The sequence below is a fragment of the Schistocerca serialis genome, chromosome 3 (genome assembly GCF_023864345.2).
Source record: "Schistocerca serialis cubense isolate TAMUIC-IGC-003099 chromosome 3, iqSchSeri2.2, whole genome shotgun sequence".
Classification (NCBI taxonomy): domain Eukaryota; kingdom Metazoa; phylum Arthropoda; class Insecta; order Orthoptera; family Acrididae; genus Schistocerca; species Schistocerca serialis.
Window position 1 is genome coordinate 979920651 of NC_064640.1, and position 18394 is coordinate 979939044.

The window sequence follows — 18394 nt, forward strand, 5'->3', positions numbered from 1 at the left end:
CCAAGAAAAAGTTTAAAGCCATACCCTCAGCCGGTAAAGTCATGGTTACTGTCTTCTGGGACGCTGAAGGGGTTATTCTGTTCGATGTCCTTCCCCATGGTCAAACGATCAACTCTGAAGTGTATTGTGCTACTCTTCAGAAATTGAAGAAACGACTTCAGCGTGTTCGTAGGCACAAAAATCTGAACGAACTTCTCCTTCTTCATGACAACGCAAGACCTCACACAAGTCTTCGCACCCGAGAGGAGCTCACAAAACTTCAGTGGACTGTTCTTCCTCATGCACCCTACAGCCCAGATCTCGCACCGTCGGATTTCCATATGTTTGGCCCAATGAAGGACGCAATCCGTGGGAGGCAATACGCGGATGATGAAGAAGTTATTGATGCAGTACGACGTTTGCTCCGACATCGACCAGTGGAATGGTACCGTGCAGGCATACAGGCCCTCATTTCAAGGTGGCGTAAGGCCGTAGCATTGAATGGAGATTACGTTGAAAAATAGTGTTGTGTAGCTAAAAGATTGGGGAATAACCTGGTGTATTTCAATGCTGAATAAAACAACCCCTGTTTCAGAAAAAAAATGTGTTGCATAACTTATTGAACTGCCCTCGTAAATAGGAAGTGCAGGGAAGCTAAGACGAAATGGCTGCAGGAAAAATGTGAAGACATCGAAAAAGATATGATTGTCGGAAGGACAGACTCAGCATACAGGAAAGTCAAAACAACCTTTGGTGACATTAAAAGCAACGGTGGTAACATTAAGAGTGCAACGGGAATTCCACTGTTAAATGCAGAGGAGAGAGCAGATAGGTGGAAAGAATACACTGAAAGCCTCTATGAGGGTGAAGATTTGTCTGGTGTGATAGAAGAAGAAACAGGAGTCGATTTAGAAGAGATAGGGGATCCAGTTTTAGAATCGGAATTTAAAAGAGCTTTGGAGGACTTACGGTCAACTAAAGCAGAAGGGATAGATAACATTCCATCAGAATTTCTAAAATCACTGGGGGAGTGGCAACAAAACGACTATTCACGTTGGTGTGTAGAATATATGAGTCTGGCGATATACCATCTGACTTTCGGAAAAGCATCATCCACACAATTCCGAAGACGGCAAGAGCTGACAAGTGCGAGAATTATCACACAATCAGCTTAACAGCTCATGCATCGAAGCTGCTTACAAGAATAATATACAGAAGAATGGAAAAGAAAATTGAGAATGCGCCAGGTGACGATCAGTTTGGCTTTAGGAAAAGTAAAGGGACGAGAGAGGCAATAGGATTTGTCGACCTGGAAAAAGCGTTCGACAATATAGAATGGTGCAAGCTGTTCGAGATTCTGAAAAAAGTAGGGGTAAGCTATAGGGAGAGACGGGTCATATACAATATGTACAACAACCAAGAGGGAATAATAAGAGTGGACGATCAAGAACGAAGTGCTCGTATTAAGAAGGGTGTAAGACAAGGCTGTAACCTTTCGCCCCTACTCTTCAATCTGTACATCGAGGAAGCAATGATGGAAATAAAAGAAAGGTTCAGGAGTGGAATTAAAATACAAGGTGAAAGGATATCAATGATACGATTCGCTGATGACATTGCTATCCTGAGTGAAAGTGAAGAAGAATTAAATGATCTGCTGAACGGAATGAAGTCTAATGAGTACACAGTATGGTTTGAGAGTAAATCGGAGAAAGACGAAGGTAATGAGAAGTAGTAGAAATGAGAACAGCGAGAAACTTAACATCAGGATTGATGGTCACGAAGTCAATGAAGTTAAGGAATTCTGCTACCTAGGCAGTAAAATAACCAATGACGGACGGAGCAAGGAGGACATCAAAAGCAGACTCGCTATGGCAAAAAAGGCATTCCTGGCCAAGAGAAGTCTACTAATATCAAATACCGGCCTTAATTTGAGGAAGAAATTTCTGAGGATGTACGTCTGGAGTACAGCATTGTATGGTAGTGAAACATGGACTGTGGGAAAACCGGAACAGAAGAGAATCGAAGCATTTGAGATGTGGTGCAATAGACGAATGTTGAAAATTAGGTGGACTGATAAGGTAAGGAATGAGGAGGTTCTACACAGAATCGGAGAGGAAAGGAATATGTGGAAAACACTGATAAGGAGAAGGGACAGGATGATAGGACATCTGCTAAGACATGAGGGAATGACTTCCATGGTACTAGAGGGAGCTGTAGAGGGCAAAAACTGTAGAGGAAGACAGAGATTGGAATATTTTTTTTTTCTTTATTGTATTTCAATTCCCCATCGGGGCGGGCTGGCAGCAGCATATGCGCTGCTCTTCAGCCGAAAGACATAGAACAAAACAATAGAAGACATTTAAAAAACAGCAAAGGAGAGAATAAGGTGAACATAGATATAAAAAAAGGGGGAACAACATGGAAGGTAATAGACAAAAAAAATGGGGTGACTAAAATGGAGATAAAAAACTGTTTAAAAGTAGCACACACAAAAGGCCACACACTACGACGAGTAAAAGAACACAAGGCACAGCATAAAGGTATCGACGGATGGCATAGCACATAACATAACACTGACGGCGAACCTCAAGGCAGTACACAATTAAAATCACACCTCTTGATGCACAGGAGAAACAGCACTAGACAACACTGATGTGGCACACTGATGATGATCAATACAGAGGATCTGCCAGGCGCTAGGAGATGAGGGGGATCTGAAGAAGGGAGGGAGGGGAAGGGATGGAGGAGATGAGCGGGGGGCGCGCTGAAGAAGGCCAGGTAGGGAGGGATGTGGGAAGGAAAGAGGCAAGTATGGGGTGCAAGGTCTCAGGGGAGGGGGGGGATGGAGGAAAATCCGCTCTGGGAGAAGGAGGGAAGAGGAAAAAGGGGGCCCTGGGGAGGGGGGGGGGGCAACAAGGCCAGGTTATAGTTGGAAGGAAGGGTAGATGTCACGGCAAAGTTCGTCATCCGGGAGGGGGAGGCGTTGGAAATTGCCCTGATGAAGGAGATGGAGAGTGTGGAGGTGGAGAGAGGGAGGGATACAGCGATAGAGGTGCGGAAACGGGCGCGGGGTGGAGAGGAAGGAGGAAACCAGAGGGTGGAGGGGATCAAGCCTGCGAACAATGTAAAGAATGCGGAGATGTTGCAGGAACAGGAGGAGGTGGGGGAAGGGGATCAGTTCATACAGGAGCCGTGTGGGGGAAGGAAGGCGGATACGGAAGGCAAGGCGGAGCGCATGGCGTTCAAGGATTTGGAGGGCCTTGTAAAAGCGGGTGGGGGCGGAGATCCAGGCAACGCTGGCATAACAGAGGATAGGACGGATGAGGGATTTGTAGGTGTGGAGGATGGTAGAAGGATGCAATCCCCATGTCCGGCCAGACAGGAGTTTCAGAAGGCGGAGGCGGGAATGGGCTTTCCGCTGGATGGTCTGGAGATGAGGGGTCCAGGTGAGGTGTCGGTCGAGGGTGAGGCCAAGGTATTTCAGGGTGGGGGTGAGCTGAATAGGACGACCATGAAGGGTGAGGTAGAAATCATGGAGGCGAAAGGAGCGAGTGGTGCGGCCTATGATGATTGCCTGGGTTTTGGAGGGGTTGAGACGGAGGAACCACTGGTTACACCAAGTGGTGAACTGGTTAAGGTGGGTTTGGAGGGTACGTTGAGACCGTTGAAGGGTAGGATAGAGGGCCAGGAAGGCGGTGTCATCAGCATACTGGAGAAGGTGGACTGGTGGGGGTGGCTTGGGCATATCAGCTGTATACAAAAGATAAAGGAGAGGGGAGAGGACAGAACCCTGGGGGACGCCAGCCGTGGGATAAAAGATACGGGAGTTGGTGTTGTGGAGGGTGACATAGGAAGGACGGTGCGAGAGGAAGGAAGCGACTAGACGGACAAAATTGATAGGTAGAGCGTAGGTTTGGAGTTTAAAGAGGAGACCAGGATGCCATACACGGTCATAGGCATTTTGGAGGTCAAGGGAAACAAAAATGGCGGAGCGACGGGAGTTGAGCTGGAGGGACAGAAGGTGAACAAGATTGAGGAGTTGGTCTTCAGCAGAGAAGGAGGGTCGGAAGCCACACTGGGTAAGGGGGAGGAGGTGGTGTTGAGCAAGGTGCTGATGGATACGGTGGGAGAGGATGGATTCAAAGACCTTACTGAAGACGGAGGTGAGGCAGATGGGACGATAGGAAGAGGCGGCAGAAGGGGGTTTGGTGGCACAGGTAATGGTGAGGGAGGGGAAGAAGACGCTAAGGATAAGATGTTCAGTGGGGTCATTGAGGAGAGGTTGTGGCCGGACGGGGATATGCTTAAGGTGGCCAATCGCGACTCCACCCTGCGCACGAGGACCAGGAGCGTCAGTGCGGTGGAGGATATAGGGGGAGGTGCGGATAGAATGGTGGGGCTGGAGAAAGGTTTCGTTCAAGAGGAAAGTGTCGACCTGGTGGTGGGAGAGGGTGTGCATGAGGAGGTAGTTGTTGGAGCGGAAGGAGCGAATGTTCTGGAGGAGGATGCGAGACTCGTGCCGCGCCATGACGGGAAGGAGGGGGGGGGGGGGAAGAGAGGGAAGGGAAGAGACTTAAACTAGGGTGTCGAGGCGGGTGAAGGTGAAGTGGGCTTGGTTGTGGGAGTAAGTGGCGAAGGTGTTCAGGTGGAAAACAGAGCGAGCAGCAAGGGATATTTGTTGGAAGGTGTGCAGGCGCTGAAGAGATTGGAATACGTCAAGCAAATAATTGAGGACGTAGGTTACAAATGCTACTCTGAGATGAAGAGGTTAGCACAGGAAAGGAATTCGGGGCGGGCCGCATCAAACCAGTCAGTAGACTGATGACAAAAAAAAAAAAAAAAAAAAAAAAAAAAGTCGAGGGAGACAAAGATGGCGGATTTGAGCTGTCGGGATAGGAGATGGGTGAGGTTGAGGAGTTCACCGTCAGACAGCTCCGCTTATACACTACCCTTCGTGTACGCTACGCTACCGACATCTGTACACGTATCTCACGACTTTTGACACCTCAGTTTCACGCTATTATCCGGTGCCCTCTAGCGCAGACCGTCGCAACTTGCGCCAGCGAAGCGGGAAAGTCGACCGAATAATACGCGTGACAAGTAATACCTCGACCGGTATCGAGTAAAGAATAAAATAATTCGGAGGCACGCCCTCGTAGCTGAGGTGAAACTGTTTTTTACTACACGGGAAGAAAGAAAAAGTTTCGAAGCGACGGTGTACGTTATCGGCAGACGGAATAGGGCGAGAGACGGAATATTGATATAGGGCTGCGGACTGCGGAGCGAGAGCGGTGTATTTATAAGAGGGCGCAGGGAGGCTAGAGCTCAGGGCGCAGCGCGGCGCGGTGCCAGCGCGCCGGCGGGCGGGCGGCAGGCCGCTGCGGCTGCGGCGGCGGCGGCAGACGCGATGGCGGGCGGCGAGCGGCCGTGGGACGTGTGGCAGCGGCTGGTGCCCGCGCTGCTCTTCTCGCACGCGGCCGCCGTGCTGGCGGCCTCGCTGCTCGGCCTGCTGGGGCTGGCGCACGTCTCCACCGCCGCGCTCTTCTTCTGGTTCGCCGCCGCCGCCGTCGGCTCCACTCTCGCCTATCACAACCTCAAGGTCAGCCCCGGCAATGCACTATAATCGTACAGAAACCGAGGGTTTTTTCTTTTCTTTCATTGGCTTTCGCGCTGTGCCCATTCGGCCATCTCGTCGGTGGAATGTCGGTGGTGACGATACGAACGTAAGGACGACGCGACACCCAGTCCCCGAGCAGAGAATGTCTCGGGAATCGAACCCCGGTCCCTTCGATCGGCAATCTGCAGCGCTGACCGCGCAGCTGACGAGGCAGCGGGGAGTTAGGCAGGGCTGTGATACTGCGTCCGCAAGCGGGTTTCGTGAACATCTCCACGCTGTTGTATCCTGTGCGTGGCTCTTCGTCTCCGCATAACTCGTTTGTTAGATTTTGAACGTGCTGCACTTCAGCAACTGTGCGTGCGAGAGCTCCGATGGACTGGAAATTACAGCCGACCAGTTGCAAGATACAGCTTTATAAAAGCTCGACCGCGGTTTCGACAGTTTTAAAAATGCCTTCTTCAGGAGGTGTTGTATACACAGTCACATATTATCTACGTAAAATGTGGAAGTCGTCGACTCTGTCTAACACACGTGTGTATCATCCATTTAATCGTCGTGTAATTAAGTGGACAACACGCACATGTACTAGACAGAATCAAACACTGGCGCTAATAACCGTAGCAGTTTTGCGCCCTGAAACCATAACAAAAAAAAAAAAAAAAATCAAAGACGCCCACATTGGATACAGATAATATGTGATTCTACCTACAATATCTTCTGAAGAAGATAGTATTAAAACTGTCTAAATCGTGCTCGAGGTTTAATAAACCTGTATTTTGCAACTGATGGTTGTTATTTGCAATCCTTTAAAGTTAATCCATTTGTAGCTTACCGTAGTGAAGCCTCTCTGTCGGTATACGACCTGTGCCGCCCACACTTCCCTCCATCGCCAAATTGACGTTTCTTTGATGCCTCAGACGTTTCTTACCGGAAATCCCTTCGTTGTTAGGGTTCCGGTAGAAACGGAACTCTTACACAATAACTTTGTTCCCCGTCTGTTAAGACCCCTTTCTCTCAGGAAAGAGTAAAAGTATCGAGCTGAAATTTATGTCAAATACTAAGGTGCACGGTCGTTTGGTGGTGTAAAAATTTAAGTTTCTAAGTCAGTGAAGTCAAAAGATACGGCCTTTTACGTCACACATTTCGATACTCAAAGACTCACTCATCAAAACGTACAGACCTATCTGTATACACGTTTAAGTGTACCAAACCCTCCTACTCGCACTTGCCCGATTTTTTCAAGCTGTGCCGTAAATTTCTTTTTACCCTAATTTTCTGGATTCTTCCGTAACACCTCATTTCAAAAGGTTATATTCTCTTCTTTTCTAAACTGTTTTCCATCCAGGTTTTCTTCAATACAACGCTACACTCCTGACAAATACTTCAGAAAAGGTGTCCCAACACTTAAACTCACAAATTTCTCTTTTTTAAAAAATTGCTGTCTCGCTATTGCCAGTCTCTCCACTTCTGCCGTCGTCAGCTCTTACTTCCACAAACACCGAAATTCATTTACTACGTTTAGTGTCTCATTTCGTAATCTAATTTTCTCAGCGTCGCCCTATTTAAATCAACTACATTTCATTGTTGTAGCCTATTCCCCATGTTACTCAGTCAGCACACTGCAGAAGCTGCGAAGGGAACGGGGGGGGGGGGGGGAAATTCGGACAGAGAACTAAAGTCAGCGAGGAGAAATCAAAATAAAAAACTTGCATAAACTACTGATTTACCACAATAATATTCATTTTATGGTGCCTCGTGAACCAGGTTTCGGCTTCGTAGGCCATCATCAAATAACTTAGGACTAAACAGATAGGTCACACAACATCAGCCTCAGTTTGTAGCTGTACAAAAATTGTTTTTCCAGAGATATGTCACCTTTTACGTCTATGTATGTATACAAAAACACAAGCATAATGAAATTCACGAAGAAACTATGAACATATAAATCTTATATTACTTCATGCTCAAAGATTAAAAGTATAAGAGTGTAAAGAAAGGTAATGTAATTGTTGTAAGTAGTATAACTGTTCCCCACTCACACTCCCCTCTTCCCCCCTTTTCCGGCCTATCCATTACATTCACCAGTTAGTTTTTGCCAATACTAGGCTGTGGAAGTACTCACTTGCATACCGTTTTTGGCCAGTACTTTCTTATACTTTCCGTCTTAGACTGTAAAGTAATGTAAGGTTTTCTTGTTATTAGTTTCTTTGTGAATTTAAAAAAAAAACGGCTCTCACCACTATGGGACTTAACATCTGAGGTCATCAGTCCCCTAGACTTAGAACTACTTAAACCTAACTAACCTAAGGACATCACTCACGTTTATGCCCGAGGCAGGATTCGAACCTGCGGCCGTAGCAGCAGCGCGGTTCCGGACTGAAGCGATAATAACCGCTCGGCCACAGCGGCGGGCTTGTGAATTTCATTACGCTTGTGTTTTTCTGTAGATATATAGTTGTAAAAGCCACATAATTTTGAAAAAAAAAACGATCTCTCTGATGTTGTGAGTACTCTCTACTTAGTCTTAAGTCATCTGAGGATGTCTCAGAAACCCGAAAGCCGGTTCGTAAATATTATTATGAAACTTCGACGCTGTGTTCCTCCATGTACCGACGGATATTCCATAAATATTCTGAAATTTGAACTTTGAGGTTTGTCGATGGCTTTGTAGTTCTGTCTGAGGTAGCAAAGGTATTGGCAGATCAGTAGAACGGAATGAATAACGTCTTGAAAAGAGGTTGTAAGATGAACGTCAACAAAAGTTAAACAAGAGTAATAGGATGGAGCCGGATTAAATCAAGCGATGCTGAGGGAATTAAATGAAGAAACGAGACACTAAAAGTAACAGATGAGTTTCGCTATTTGGGAAGCAAAATAACCAAGGATAACGGAAGTGAAGAAGATATAAAATGCAGATCGGAAACAATGAGGACATGTTTCCTGCTCACATATATAAGGTGTACAACTTTGCTTCCTCCGTTTGCCGATAGGTGGCGACAATGGTAAGTAGCAGTCGAAAGAAACAGATCGCAGACGACAGGCAATTAGCTTGGACTTCGGTCAACATAACCCCATTCAAACATTAGTCGGTTTGTGTCTGCATCATAAAGTTGTTCTTGATTGAAAATGTCAGTTTACGAGCCTAATTCTCGTTATTTGCTAGAAGTGTTACTGTTTTGTTTCAATATGAAGAAAACAGCGGCTGAGTCTCATCGAATGCTCTCAAGTACATATGGTAAGGACGCTATTAGTGAAAGAACGTTTCGTGAGTGGTTTCAAAGCTTCAAGAGCGGTGACTTTAACGTCGTAGACCGGCATAGTGGTGGAAGAGAGAATGTTTTCGAAGATGCAAAATTGGAGACATTGCTGAGTGAAGACTCGCGTCAAACTCAAGAAGACTTGGAACGATTAGTGGGAGTGACACAGCAAGCCATTTCAAAGCGTCTCAAGGCTATGGGCATGATTCAGAAAGAAGGAAACTGGGTCCCGTGTGAGCTGAAACCAAGAGACGTTGAACGGCGTTTGTATGTTTGTGAATAGTTGCTGCAGAGGCCAAAACGGAAGGGATTTCTGCATCGCATTATGACCGGGGACGAAAAATGGGTTCATTACGATAACACTAAACCCAAAAAAATCATGGGGATATCTCGGCCATGCTTCCACGTCGACGGCCAAATCGAACATTCACGGCTCCAAGATCATGCACTGCATTTGGTGGGATTAGCTCGGCGTCGTGTACTATGAGGTGTTAAAACCAAGTGAAACAATCACAGGTGTTATCGAACGCAATTAATGCGTTTGAGCAGAGCATTAAAAGACAAACGTCCACAATACAGTGAGAGTCACGGTAAAGTGATTTTGAGGCATGAAGAGGTTGAACGGTTGCAAAATAGGTCAAAACGTACTTGGAATCGTTAAAATGGGAAGTCCTACTCCAACCGCCGTATTCTCCAGACATTGCTCCCTCTGACTATCACCTGTTTAGATCAATGGCACATGGCCTGGCTGACCAACACTTCCGATCTCATAAAGAAGTCACAAACTGGATTGTTTCAAAAGATGAACAATTTTTTTGACGGGGGATTCGTACACTGCCCGAAAGATGGGAGAAAGTAGTGGCCTGCGATGGAAAATACTTTGAATGGTACATGTGTAACGAGTTTGTTTCATTAAAGCCTCAAATGTTGGGGAAAAACCGGCGGAAGCATAGTTGTACAACTTGTATTATCTCTCAAGTCGAAATCCTTTTTTCTCAACACCTACTAATCGTACGAGGATCAATGAGGTATCATTCGAAAGCTTTTTTAAACAGATTCTGATATTGCATACCGATTTTGCTCTAAAACGTACTGTTTGTGGGGAATTTTAGCATAAAAGACACTTTTGACTAGCATAGGTGAAAAGGGCATCATGGATGCCCAGCTTCATACCTATTCTTTACGAAGCTAACTTATTAATTCCATATTACCCTAGTACAAATACCATTTTATGCACGTCGTATAAGCTTTCTTTTCTGAACGAATCAACTTTTCTTGTGACTGTCATCTTAAATTGCGATTTACTTACTGCTGGTACGACCTAACGTGCTTACTGTAACTGAAAATGTTTGTCGAGTTAAAGTTGCAAGTTATGTGGCCTATTGACAGTCCCTGATCTCTGACCATTGTACAAGCCGAAGCCGGGATGAGTACTCCGAATGCAATGCGAGACACATTTTTGGACGCATGGAACTGTACACGGTGGGGCAAATAAACGTGGCCCCTGAGAACAGGGTTACAAGGTACAAAGAAACACACAGGGGAAAGGAAATGCAGTACTAACCTGACTATAGCAGATGTTGAAAATGACCACCATTCATCTCTTGGCACTTTCGGTCCCTGGTCAGCAAGTTGGTGAAGGCGGGACGAAGCTGGAATGCTGGAATTGCTGCAGTCTCATCCGAAATGTTCTGCTGCAGTTCTTGAAGATTAGAGGGTTATTGTGATACACCTTTGACTTGAAGGCTTCCCACACAAAGTAGTCGCACACCCCGGCTAGGGCCACAACCAGACTGACCTCTGTTAACAACTATGTTAGGCGTGAAGATTGTGTGATCACGTGGCGTTAGTATAGATGGTGTGCGCGTCATGGAATGTTTATTTGTTCACGTCGTTCGGTTCATTTTCAAATATGTTTTCTTCTTATTCCCACAACAACTTTTATACCAAATACTGCACTTATTCCAAATGATGTTGTTCTTTTAAAAACTGCTAAAATTTCGCACGGATCCTGTCATGAAAGAGAAATATGCTATCACTGAAGATAAATTTATTGTTCGTAATTCTTTTCTGAAGAACTCGTCTGGTGGGTAAGCTTGTACGTGGAGAATAAACACAACAGACAAGAAGAGAATAGAAGTCTTAGAAATGTGGTGCTCCAACAGAATACTGAAGATTAGATGAATGAAGAAGTACTAAAAGGAATAGGGGAGAAAAGAAATTTATGACACGGATTTACTAAAAGATGGGATCGGTTGATAGGATACATTCTGACTCATCAACGAATAATTAATTTGCTAACGAGGAAAGCGTAGGTGTGTGGGCAAGAAGGGGGGAGGGTGTGGGGGTAAAACGTTGCACAGGGAGACCAAAACTTTGCTACAGTAAGCAGATTTAAGCGGATTTACGTTGCAATAGTTACGAAAAGGTAAGAAGGCTGGCACAAGATACAATATTGTGGTGAACTGCATCTGGAACCGCGCGACCGCTACGGTCGCAGGTTCGAATCCTGCCTCGGGCATGGATGTGTGTGATGTCCTTAGGTTGGTTAGGTTTAAGTAGTTCTAAGTTCTAGGGGACTGATGACCTAATATGTTGAGTCCCATAGTGCTCAGAGCCATTTGAACCAGTTTTTTTTTAACTGCATCAAACCACTCTTCGGACTGACGACAACAACGAATACCTGTACCATAAATGAACATCTATTTCTTTAGACGTGGCTTCACGTTTGCTAATTTGTTTGAATGACTCCATACTGTTTGAAACTCTTAATGTTTTGTTTTATTTTTATTTATTTATTTGTGGACTATTGTGCGATTTCGGCGGTAGTTCATTTTCAAGCATCCCCCTAAAAGTTTTTGTAAATATGATAATCGTTCTTCAGTTGATACATTATTCACTAACTGAAAGCAGTGACTAAACAGAATACACATTGCTCTAAGTGATCTAACTTACCAGATACGACTGTTGGCTACAAGATCATCAAAAACCTGTGATGCCAAATATTGCCCTACGGATCTCTTCCAAGTGTTGTCTGTGACGCGTGTGCTTAATCTTGTACTTCCAAGAGCAAATATATATATATATAGTACCAAAAGACCAGTATCTCGTTATCAGTCGCATCGTTTGCGATCGGCAACGACAGAGATAAACTGTAATTGTCGAGCAAGTCGTCTGCTTTACTCTATATACACAAAAAGACAAATACACTCACACACACACTAAGCTTTCATGGTTTACATATTGTCTCAGAATTAAATTAAAAATAGTTCCTTCTCTGTGTTCGAGAGGATGGAAACTCTAATCCCTATCTGGATGCTTCAGATTTGTGTGCTTCCAAAATGTGTTCAGTTAGTATCAGTTGCCTACTATGTCCGCTACAGACCGTTCAGATATCGTGTTTACAGTTGCACCATACGTCGCATCGTTCGGACGTCATACACCGATATCTTTAAATGGGACAATCTTTCCCTTGACTTTTGACCAGTCAGTTTAATACTACACTCCGCACTGGACAGTCGGTGAATCCCTGTCTTAGTTCTATTGGAATCTTCTTTGCTATCTTCAAGCCTCTCACATTGTTAAATGCTCTATTACCCATCGATATCCTCCTTCATATTTCCTCCACGCAGCTTCCATTATCTGCCACCAAGCCTCCCTGTTTCCATCTTAATAGCTTTATTCTCAACGGTTTACGAAATTCAGCAGTTCGAAACTGCCAGGAATGTGAATGGAGCAAGTGCTGGTATATTAAAAGACCTTTGCTTGTTGTGTTTTACAGTCAGTTTTCCTCCACAGCTCATATTGAAAAAAATAAATGCCAATTACAACGCCTTTTGCAGCTTGTATGGGCACGTGCTATGTTGCTGACGAAAGCTGTAGTCCACTTCCGACTGTACAGCGTGCACGAACACTCAGTACGCGAGCGACAAATAATTTTCCTCGTTTGCACTTTTTGCGAGTAGATTTCAGTCTTTAACTAACCGTACGAACCAAAAAAAAAAAAATGTTCAAATGTGTATGAAATCTTATGGGACTTAACTGCTAACGTCATCAGTCCCTAAGCTTACACTCTACTTAACATAAATTATCCTAAGGACAAACACACACACCCATGCCCATGCCCGAGGGAGGACTCGAACCTCCGCCGGGACCAGCCGCACAGTCCATGACTGCAGCGCCCTAGACCGCTCGGCTAATCCCGCGCGGCGTACGAACCACGCCTAATAGAGAAAAGTTCAATATCTCTGGTGCCTATAAATTAACTCCACCATGAGTCATCAAACGCCCATGATAAAAAGCTATTATGAAGACAAGACGAAACGATGTATAAACGCATATTCAGTTTTTGAGTCTCTTTAAAAATAATTATATAATGCGTTAAGGTGCTTTACGCTAGACTTAAGAACGTCAAGCACATAATATGTGTGTACCTGTGTGTGACGGATGACAGCATTTGCATGTTGGTACTTCATTGCAGAAGCATATCCAGAATGGCTCCCTATTGGGAGATACCGACAAAAATCCGACTTTTATATCTTTTGGGTTGGTCTGAATCTTTACTGAATACCACGGTCAACGACCTTTTCTAATATTAGTGTCTCAGTAGAACGTTCGTCGGCTTGCTAGTAAAAATATCAAAGGTGCCTATTTTTATTAATTATTTTTGTTACTTTTGTTCTTTTGATTAATTAGTTTTTTAATTTTATTTACTAATTTATCAATTTTTATAAATTTAATTTAATTTATTAATTTAATTCATGCATTAATATTTGTAGCTTTTCATCTTCATATGGCGTTTATGATTACGAAAATCCTGTACAGCATGTGCCACTTACGGCATGGTTCATTGCTACTAGCATTCATGTTAAGAGAAAAGTAATTTTGTAATTTAAAATGTCGATATATATCTATTTACAAGTTATTTCCCATTTCAACAGTAACTTTCGTTGTAGAGTTCGTTTGATCTTATTGTTCTAATACACTTGTTATTTATTTATTTTTTCGCTGCAATCCTATCCAGGCGTCAAATACTTTTCTCAATATTTTCACAAGAATAAAAAGAAAACACTTATGACTCTTACTTCTTTGTTGTTTATGTGTTGAATTTATCTTTTACACCTCCTTTTATTGTCAAAATGGTCCTAAATACCACAGAATGTCCTCTCGCCACACTATCAACGGTTGCGATAACTTCTGGCAAAATTTCATCTCACAGCTTATCCTTGAACCACTTCATTTCACATCTGATCAGTGCGATCTATTTTTAGAGTCATACCAGAACATTGCATGTAAGACAGTGAACCCTTTTTTTTATTCTGTCTCGATTTTCCCACATTTCGTATTATGTTGTACTTTTAGTGGGTAATTGAAGGAATTCTTCTTTACTCACGTTTCAGTATCTAAGGACATCAAGAAACTTGAAGAAATATGTTTTACATAAAGGAGACTTTTTGGTGTGTGTAGAAAATCAAATAGCGCACAGATATTACTGAAAGGAATCAAAATGTCAGCTATGTACCATTTTTCGTACAAACCAATATTTACGACCCTATTGCTACTTTTCTAAATGTCACAAATGCCAAGTGGGACGAACATAAATCTGACCAATTCGTATGTAAAGTAGCACGTTACATAGATTTCATGAAGCTGCTTCATCAAGGACGGCCAAGAATTCCGCATGTGTGCAGTGCTGTTTCAGGCGTGCGGAGTTCTCTCGCCCGGCAATAAACTTCTGGCAGGAGCAGGGGGAAGCTGCAAACACGCCACATTTAGAGGGAAATGCAGTCGCACAAGGAACGTTGAATGGCTTGCATGCGGCTTGATTTCATGTTTCATGTTATCCAAGAACCTAGATCAGAAAACAAAACAAGTTTTCAGTATCATTTAATTATTTTTGCTGGCCGAAGATAATAAAATTTCTACCTCATACAAACAATCGTCGTATGGGGAGATGCAAATCGTTTCGCACGTTTTAGGCACTCTGGTTGTCTCGTAGTAGTCACTTATCTAGTTTCTTCATAAAAAAAGCTTTTCACACACATATATTTTGATCGAAATATTGTATCACGTTTGCTACCTCATTGTGGAGATATGGAAGCTCTTCCCGAAGGAAACAACGTAAAAGAATGTGTCTTTTAAACGGGAATTATACTGCAGTCGATTAGTTCCATCTGCACATACGCAGAGGCGCTTTCTACTGAAGTTGCAAACAGTCTCGAAAACATCTCCAAAACAGATGTAACATTGGCAATGTCCTCAAAACTTTTAGAAAACTGTCGTTATAATTCTTTTTACGTCAAAATGAATCCTTAAGAATTTTGAATTTTTTAACACCAGTAATCTTAGGGAAGAGGGCAGTGTTTTTTTTTCAGAATTTGTCCTTTCTACATAGGCATTTTCTTTTTAAATACATCTCCACACAATCACAAACAAGTTGTTTCTTAACTTGCAAGTCTTACTGTCGGCAGTGTGCAGTCAAGTCCACTTCAAATGAAAGGTCTGCAATCCATTCGGTATGCACTGATTTTCGTTCTTACTTTCTTTTTCATTTCGCAAATTCAACAACAGCGGGTTTTAAATCGAAAAAACGTTCCAGGCACGCCAGATGACTTAACTAACGTGCTTTGTAGTAATGTATAATGTCTCCACACTGTCCATTTGTTTCCACCAAAAGCTATTGCAACTGACAGCATAATAATGAATCTCACATCAGAAAATTTACTATTCGTGCTACCAGGTTCATCACGTTCTCCATATCTGTAAACTTAGCACAACGTGCTTCCTGGTGTGCAGAACAATGAATCCAGTAAAACTCGTATATCGGTCGTTCTAATGTTTTACTCATTCACCTTCAACTAAATATTGAAATTCTTTCTGAATAGTGTTGTTATGGCGTTCCACAACAAATTCACCGTATTTGCAGAAGAGGTATTGAGGATTCTCATCCTTCTCTTCTGTCACTCCCATCCATTTTTAAAGGCTTGTGACGATAGATCGGCGGACTGTCTCTTTTTCGCAAACGCCACTGGACCTGTGAACTTCCTTCATACCGTTAATAAACAGCGCTGACACCCCGATTCTATCGAACTGAAGAAAGCCGTGTCAGCAGAAAGATGCCGCACCGCACTGCTAAAGAAAATGCGCGCTGTGCCAAGTACTTTCTGGAAGCACCGAGCAAAATCGAGATGTACCGAATAGTGCCAAGACAGGCCAGACCTCGAACCGCACACGTATAGCACATTGTGCTGCATGCCGTGACCGACGCTGATATAAACGAGAGACAGCGAACGCAAAATGCACAAGTACGATATTTTTAAAAATATCGGGAATCCGATATATCGACATTTAAAAAAAAATTTCAGTATTATCTTTCGATATATGCAAAAAGGATCGATATTCCATCTGAAAAGTATCGACGTTTCTGTTCATAAAAATATTGGCTGCACACTGTAAATATACTGACGGTTTTAGAGCTGTATATTTAAGTATTGATTCATTATCAGGTATTCTATACATCAACAAGCTAGCAGCTTGCCTGTGCTCCTTAGAGCAACAATTGAGAGGGAAACGATGCACTTTCACGCTTGGCGATAAGCACTTTGCTAATAATGCTAACTGCATGTAAGTGGCAGATATAAGGTGTCCGATGGGTATAAGTAGTAAGACTTCTTCATACAGTGAAAGCAAAATTATGTCCTACTACAACTTCAAATATTTACCGAAAATTGTGAAAAATATAATATAAAATAAAAATATCAGCGCTCGATATTGCCATTTTGATATCGATGTATCGGGGGACGAAACATGGTCGATATATATATATATATATATATATATATATATATACACTCCTGGAAATTGAAATAAGAACACCGTGAATTCATTGTCCCAGGAAGGGGAAACTTTATTGACACATTCCTGGGGTCAGATACATCACATGATCACACTGACAGAACCACAGGCACATAGACACAGGCAACAGAGCATGCACAATGTCGGCACTGGTACAGTGTATATCCACCTTTCGCAGCAATGCAGGCTGCTATTCTCCCATGGAGACGATCGTAGAGATGCTGGATGTAGTCCTGTGGAACGGCTTGCCATGCCATTTCCACCTGGCGCCTCAGTTAAACCAGCGTTCGTGCTGGACGTGCAGACCGCGTGAGACGACGTTTCATCCAGTCCCAAACATGCTCAATGGGGGACAGATCCGGAGATCTTGCTGGCCAGGTTAGTTGACATAGACCTTCTAGAGCACGTTGGGTGGCACGGGATACATGCGGACGTGCATTGTCCTGTTGGAACAGCAAGTTCCCTTGCCAGTCTAGGAATGGTAGAACGATGGGTTCGATGACGGTTTGGATGTACCGTGCACTATTCAGTGTCCCCTCGACGATCACCAGTGGTGTACGGCCAGTGTAGGAGATCGTTCCCCACACCATGATGCCGGGTGTTGGCCCTGTGTGCCTCGGTCGTATGCAGTCCTGATTGTGGCGCTCACCTGCACGGCGCCAAACACGCATACGACCATCATTGGCACCAAGGCAGCAGCGACTCTCATCGCTGATGACGACACGTCTCCATTCGTCCCTCCATTCACGCCTGTCGCGACACCACTGGAGGCGGGCTGCACGATGTTGGGGCGTGAGCGGAAGACGGCCTAACGGTGTGCGGGACCGTAGCCCAGCTTCATGGAGACGGTTGCGAATGGTCCTCGCCGATACCCCAGGAGCAACAGTGTCCCTAATTTGCTGGGAAGTGGCGGTGCGGTCCCCTACGGCACTGCGTAGGATCCTACGGTCTTGGCGTGCATCCGTGCGTCGCTGCGGTCCGGTCCCAGGTCGACGGGCACGTGCACCTTCCGCCGACCACTGGCGACAACATCGATGTACTGTGGAGACCTCACGCCCCAGGTGTTGAGCAATTCGGCGGTACATCCACCCGGCCTCCCGCATGCCCACTATACGCCCTCGCTCAAAGTCCGTCAACTGCACATACGGTTCACGTCCACGCTGTCGCGGCATGCTACCAGTGTTAAAGACTGCGATGGAGCTCCGTATGCCACGGCAAACTGGCCGACACTGACGGCGGCGGTGCACAAATGCTGCGCAGCTAGCGCCATCCGACGGCCAATACCGCGGTTCGTGGTGTGTCCACTGTGCCGTGCGTGTGATCATTGCTTGTACAGCCCTCTCGCAGTGTCCGGAGCAAGTATGGTGGGTCTGACACACCGGTGTCAATGTGTTCTTTTTTCCATTTCCAGGAGTGTATATATATATATATATATCAATATTTTTTTGCAAATATATCTGTATATCGATACTGTATCAACAGCCCCAGAACTAAGCAAAAGAAGCCCTCAACGTACTTTCTCGAGGCTTGGCCGGTTGCACTAATTGGTAAATGTCATCTCGTTATTGTGGACACTTTTCCTAGCCGGCCGGGGTGGCCGAGCGGTTCTAGGCGCTACAGTCTGGAACAGCGCGACCGCTACGGTAGCAAGTTCGAATCCTACCTCGGGCATGGATGTGTGTGATAT

At 44.5% G+C, this 18394-nt stretch overlaps 1 protein-coding gene across 1 annotated transcript in view; it reads left to right on the forward strand.

The window, feature by feature from the left end:
• The first annotated feature begins 5379 nt into the window (after nt 1-5379).
• LOC126471423 (D-beta-hydroxybutyrate dehydrogenase, mitochondrial-like) overlaps nt 5380-18394 on the forward strand; it is a 278202-nt gene continuing 265187 nt past the window's right edge. Inside the window, exon 1 of the mRNA XM_050099563.1 lies at nt 5380-5578. Within this exon, the coding sequence (XP_049955520.1) occupies nt 5387-5578 (192 nt within the window). The 5' untranslated portion in view covers nt 5380-5386. The remainder of the gene's footprint in view (nt 5579-18394) is intronic.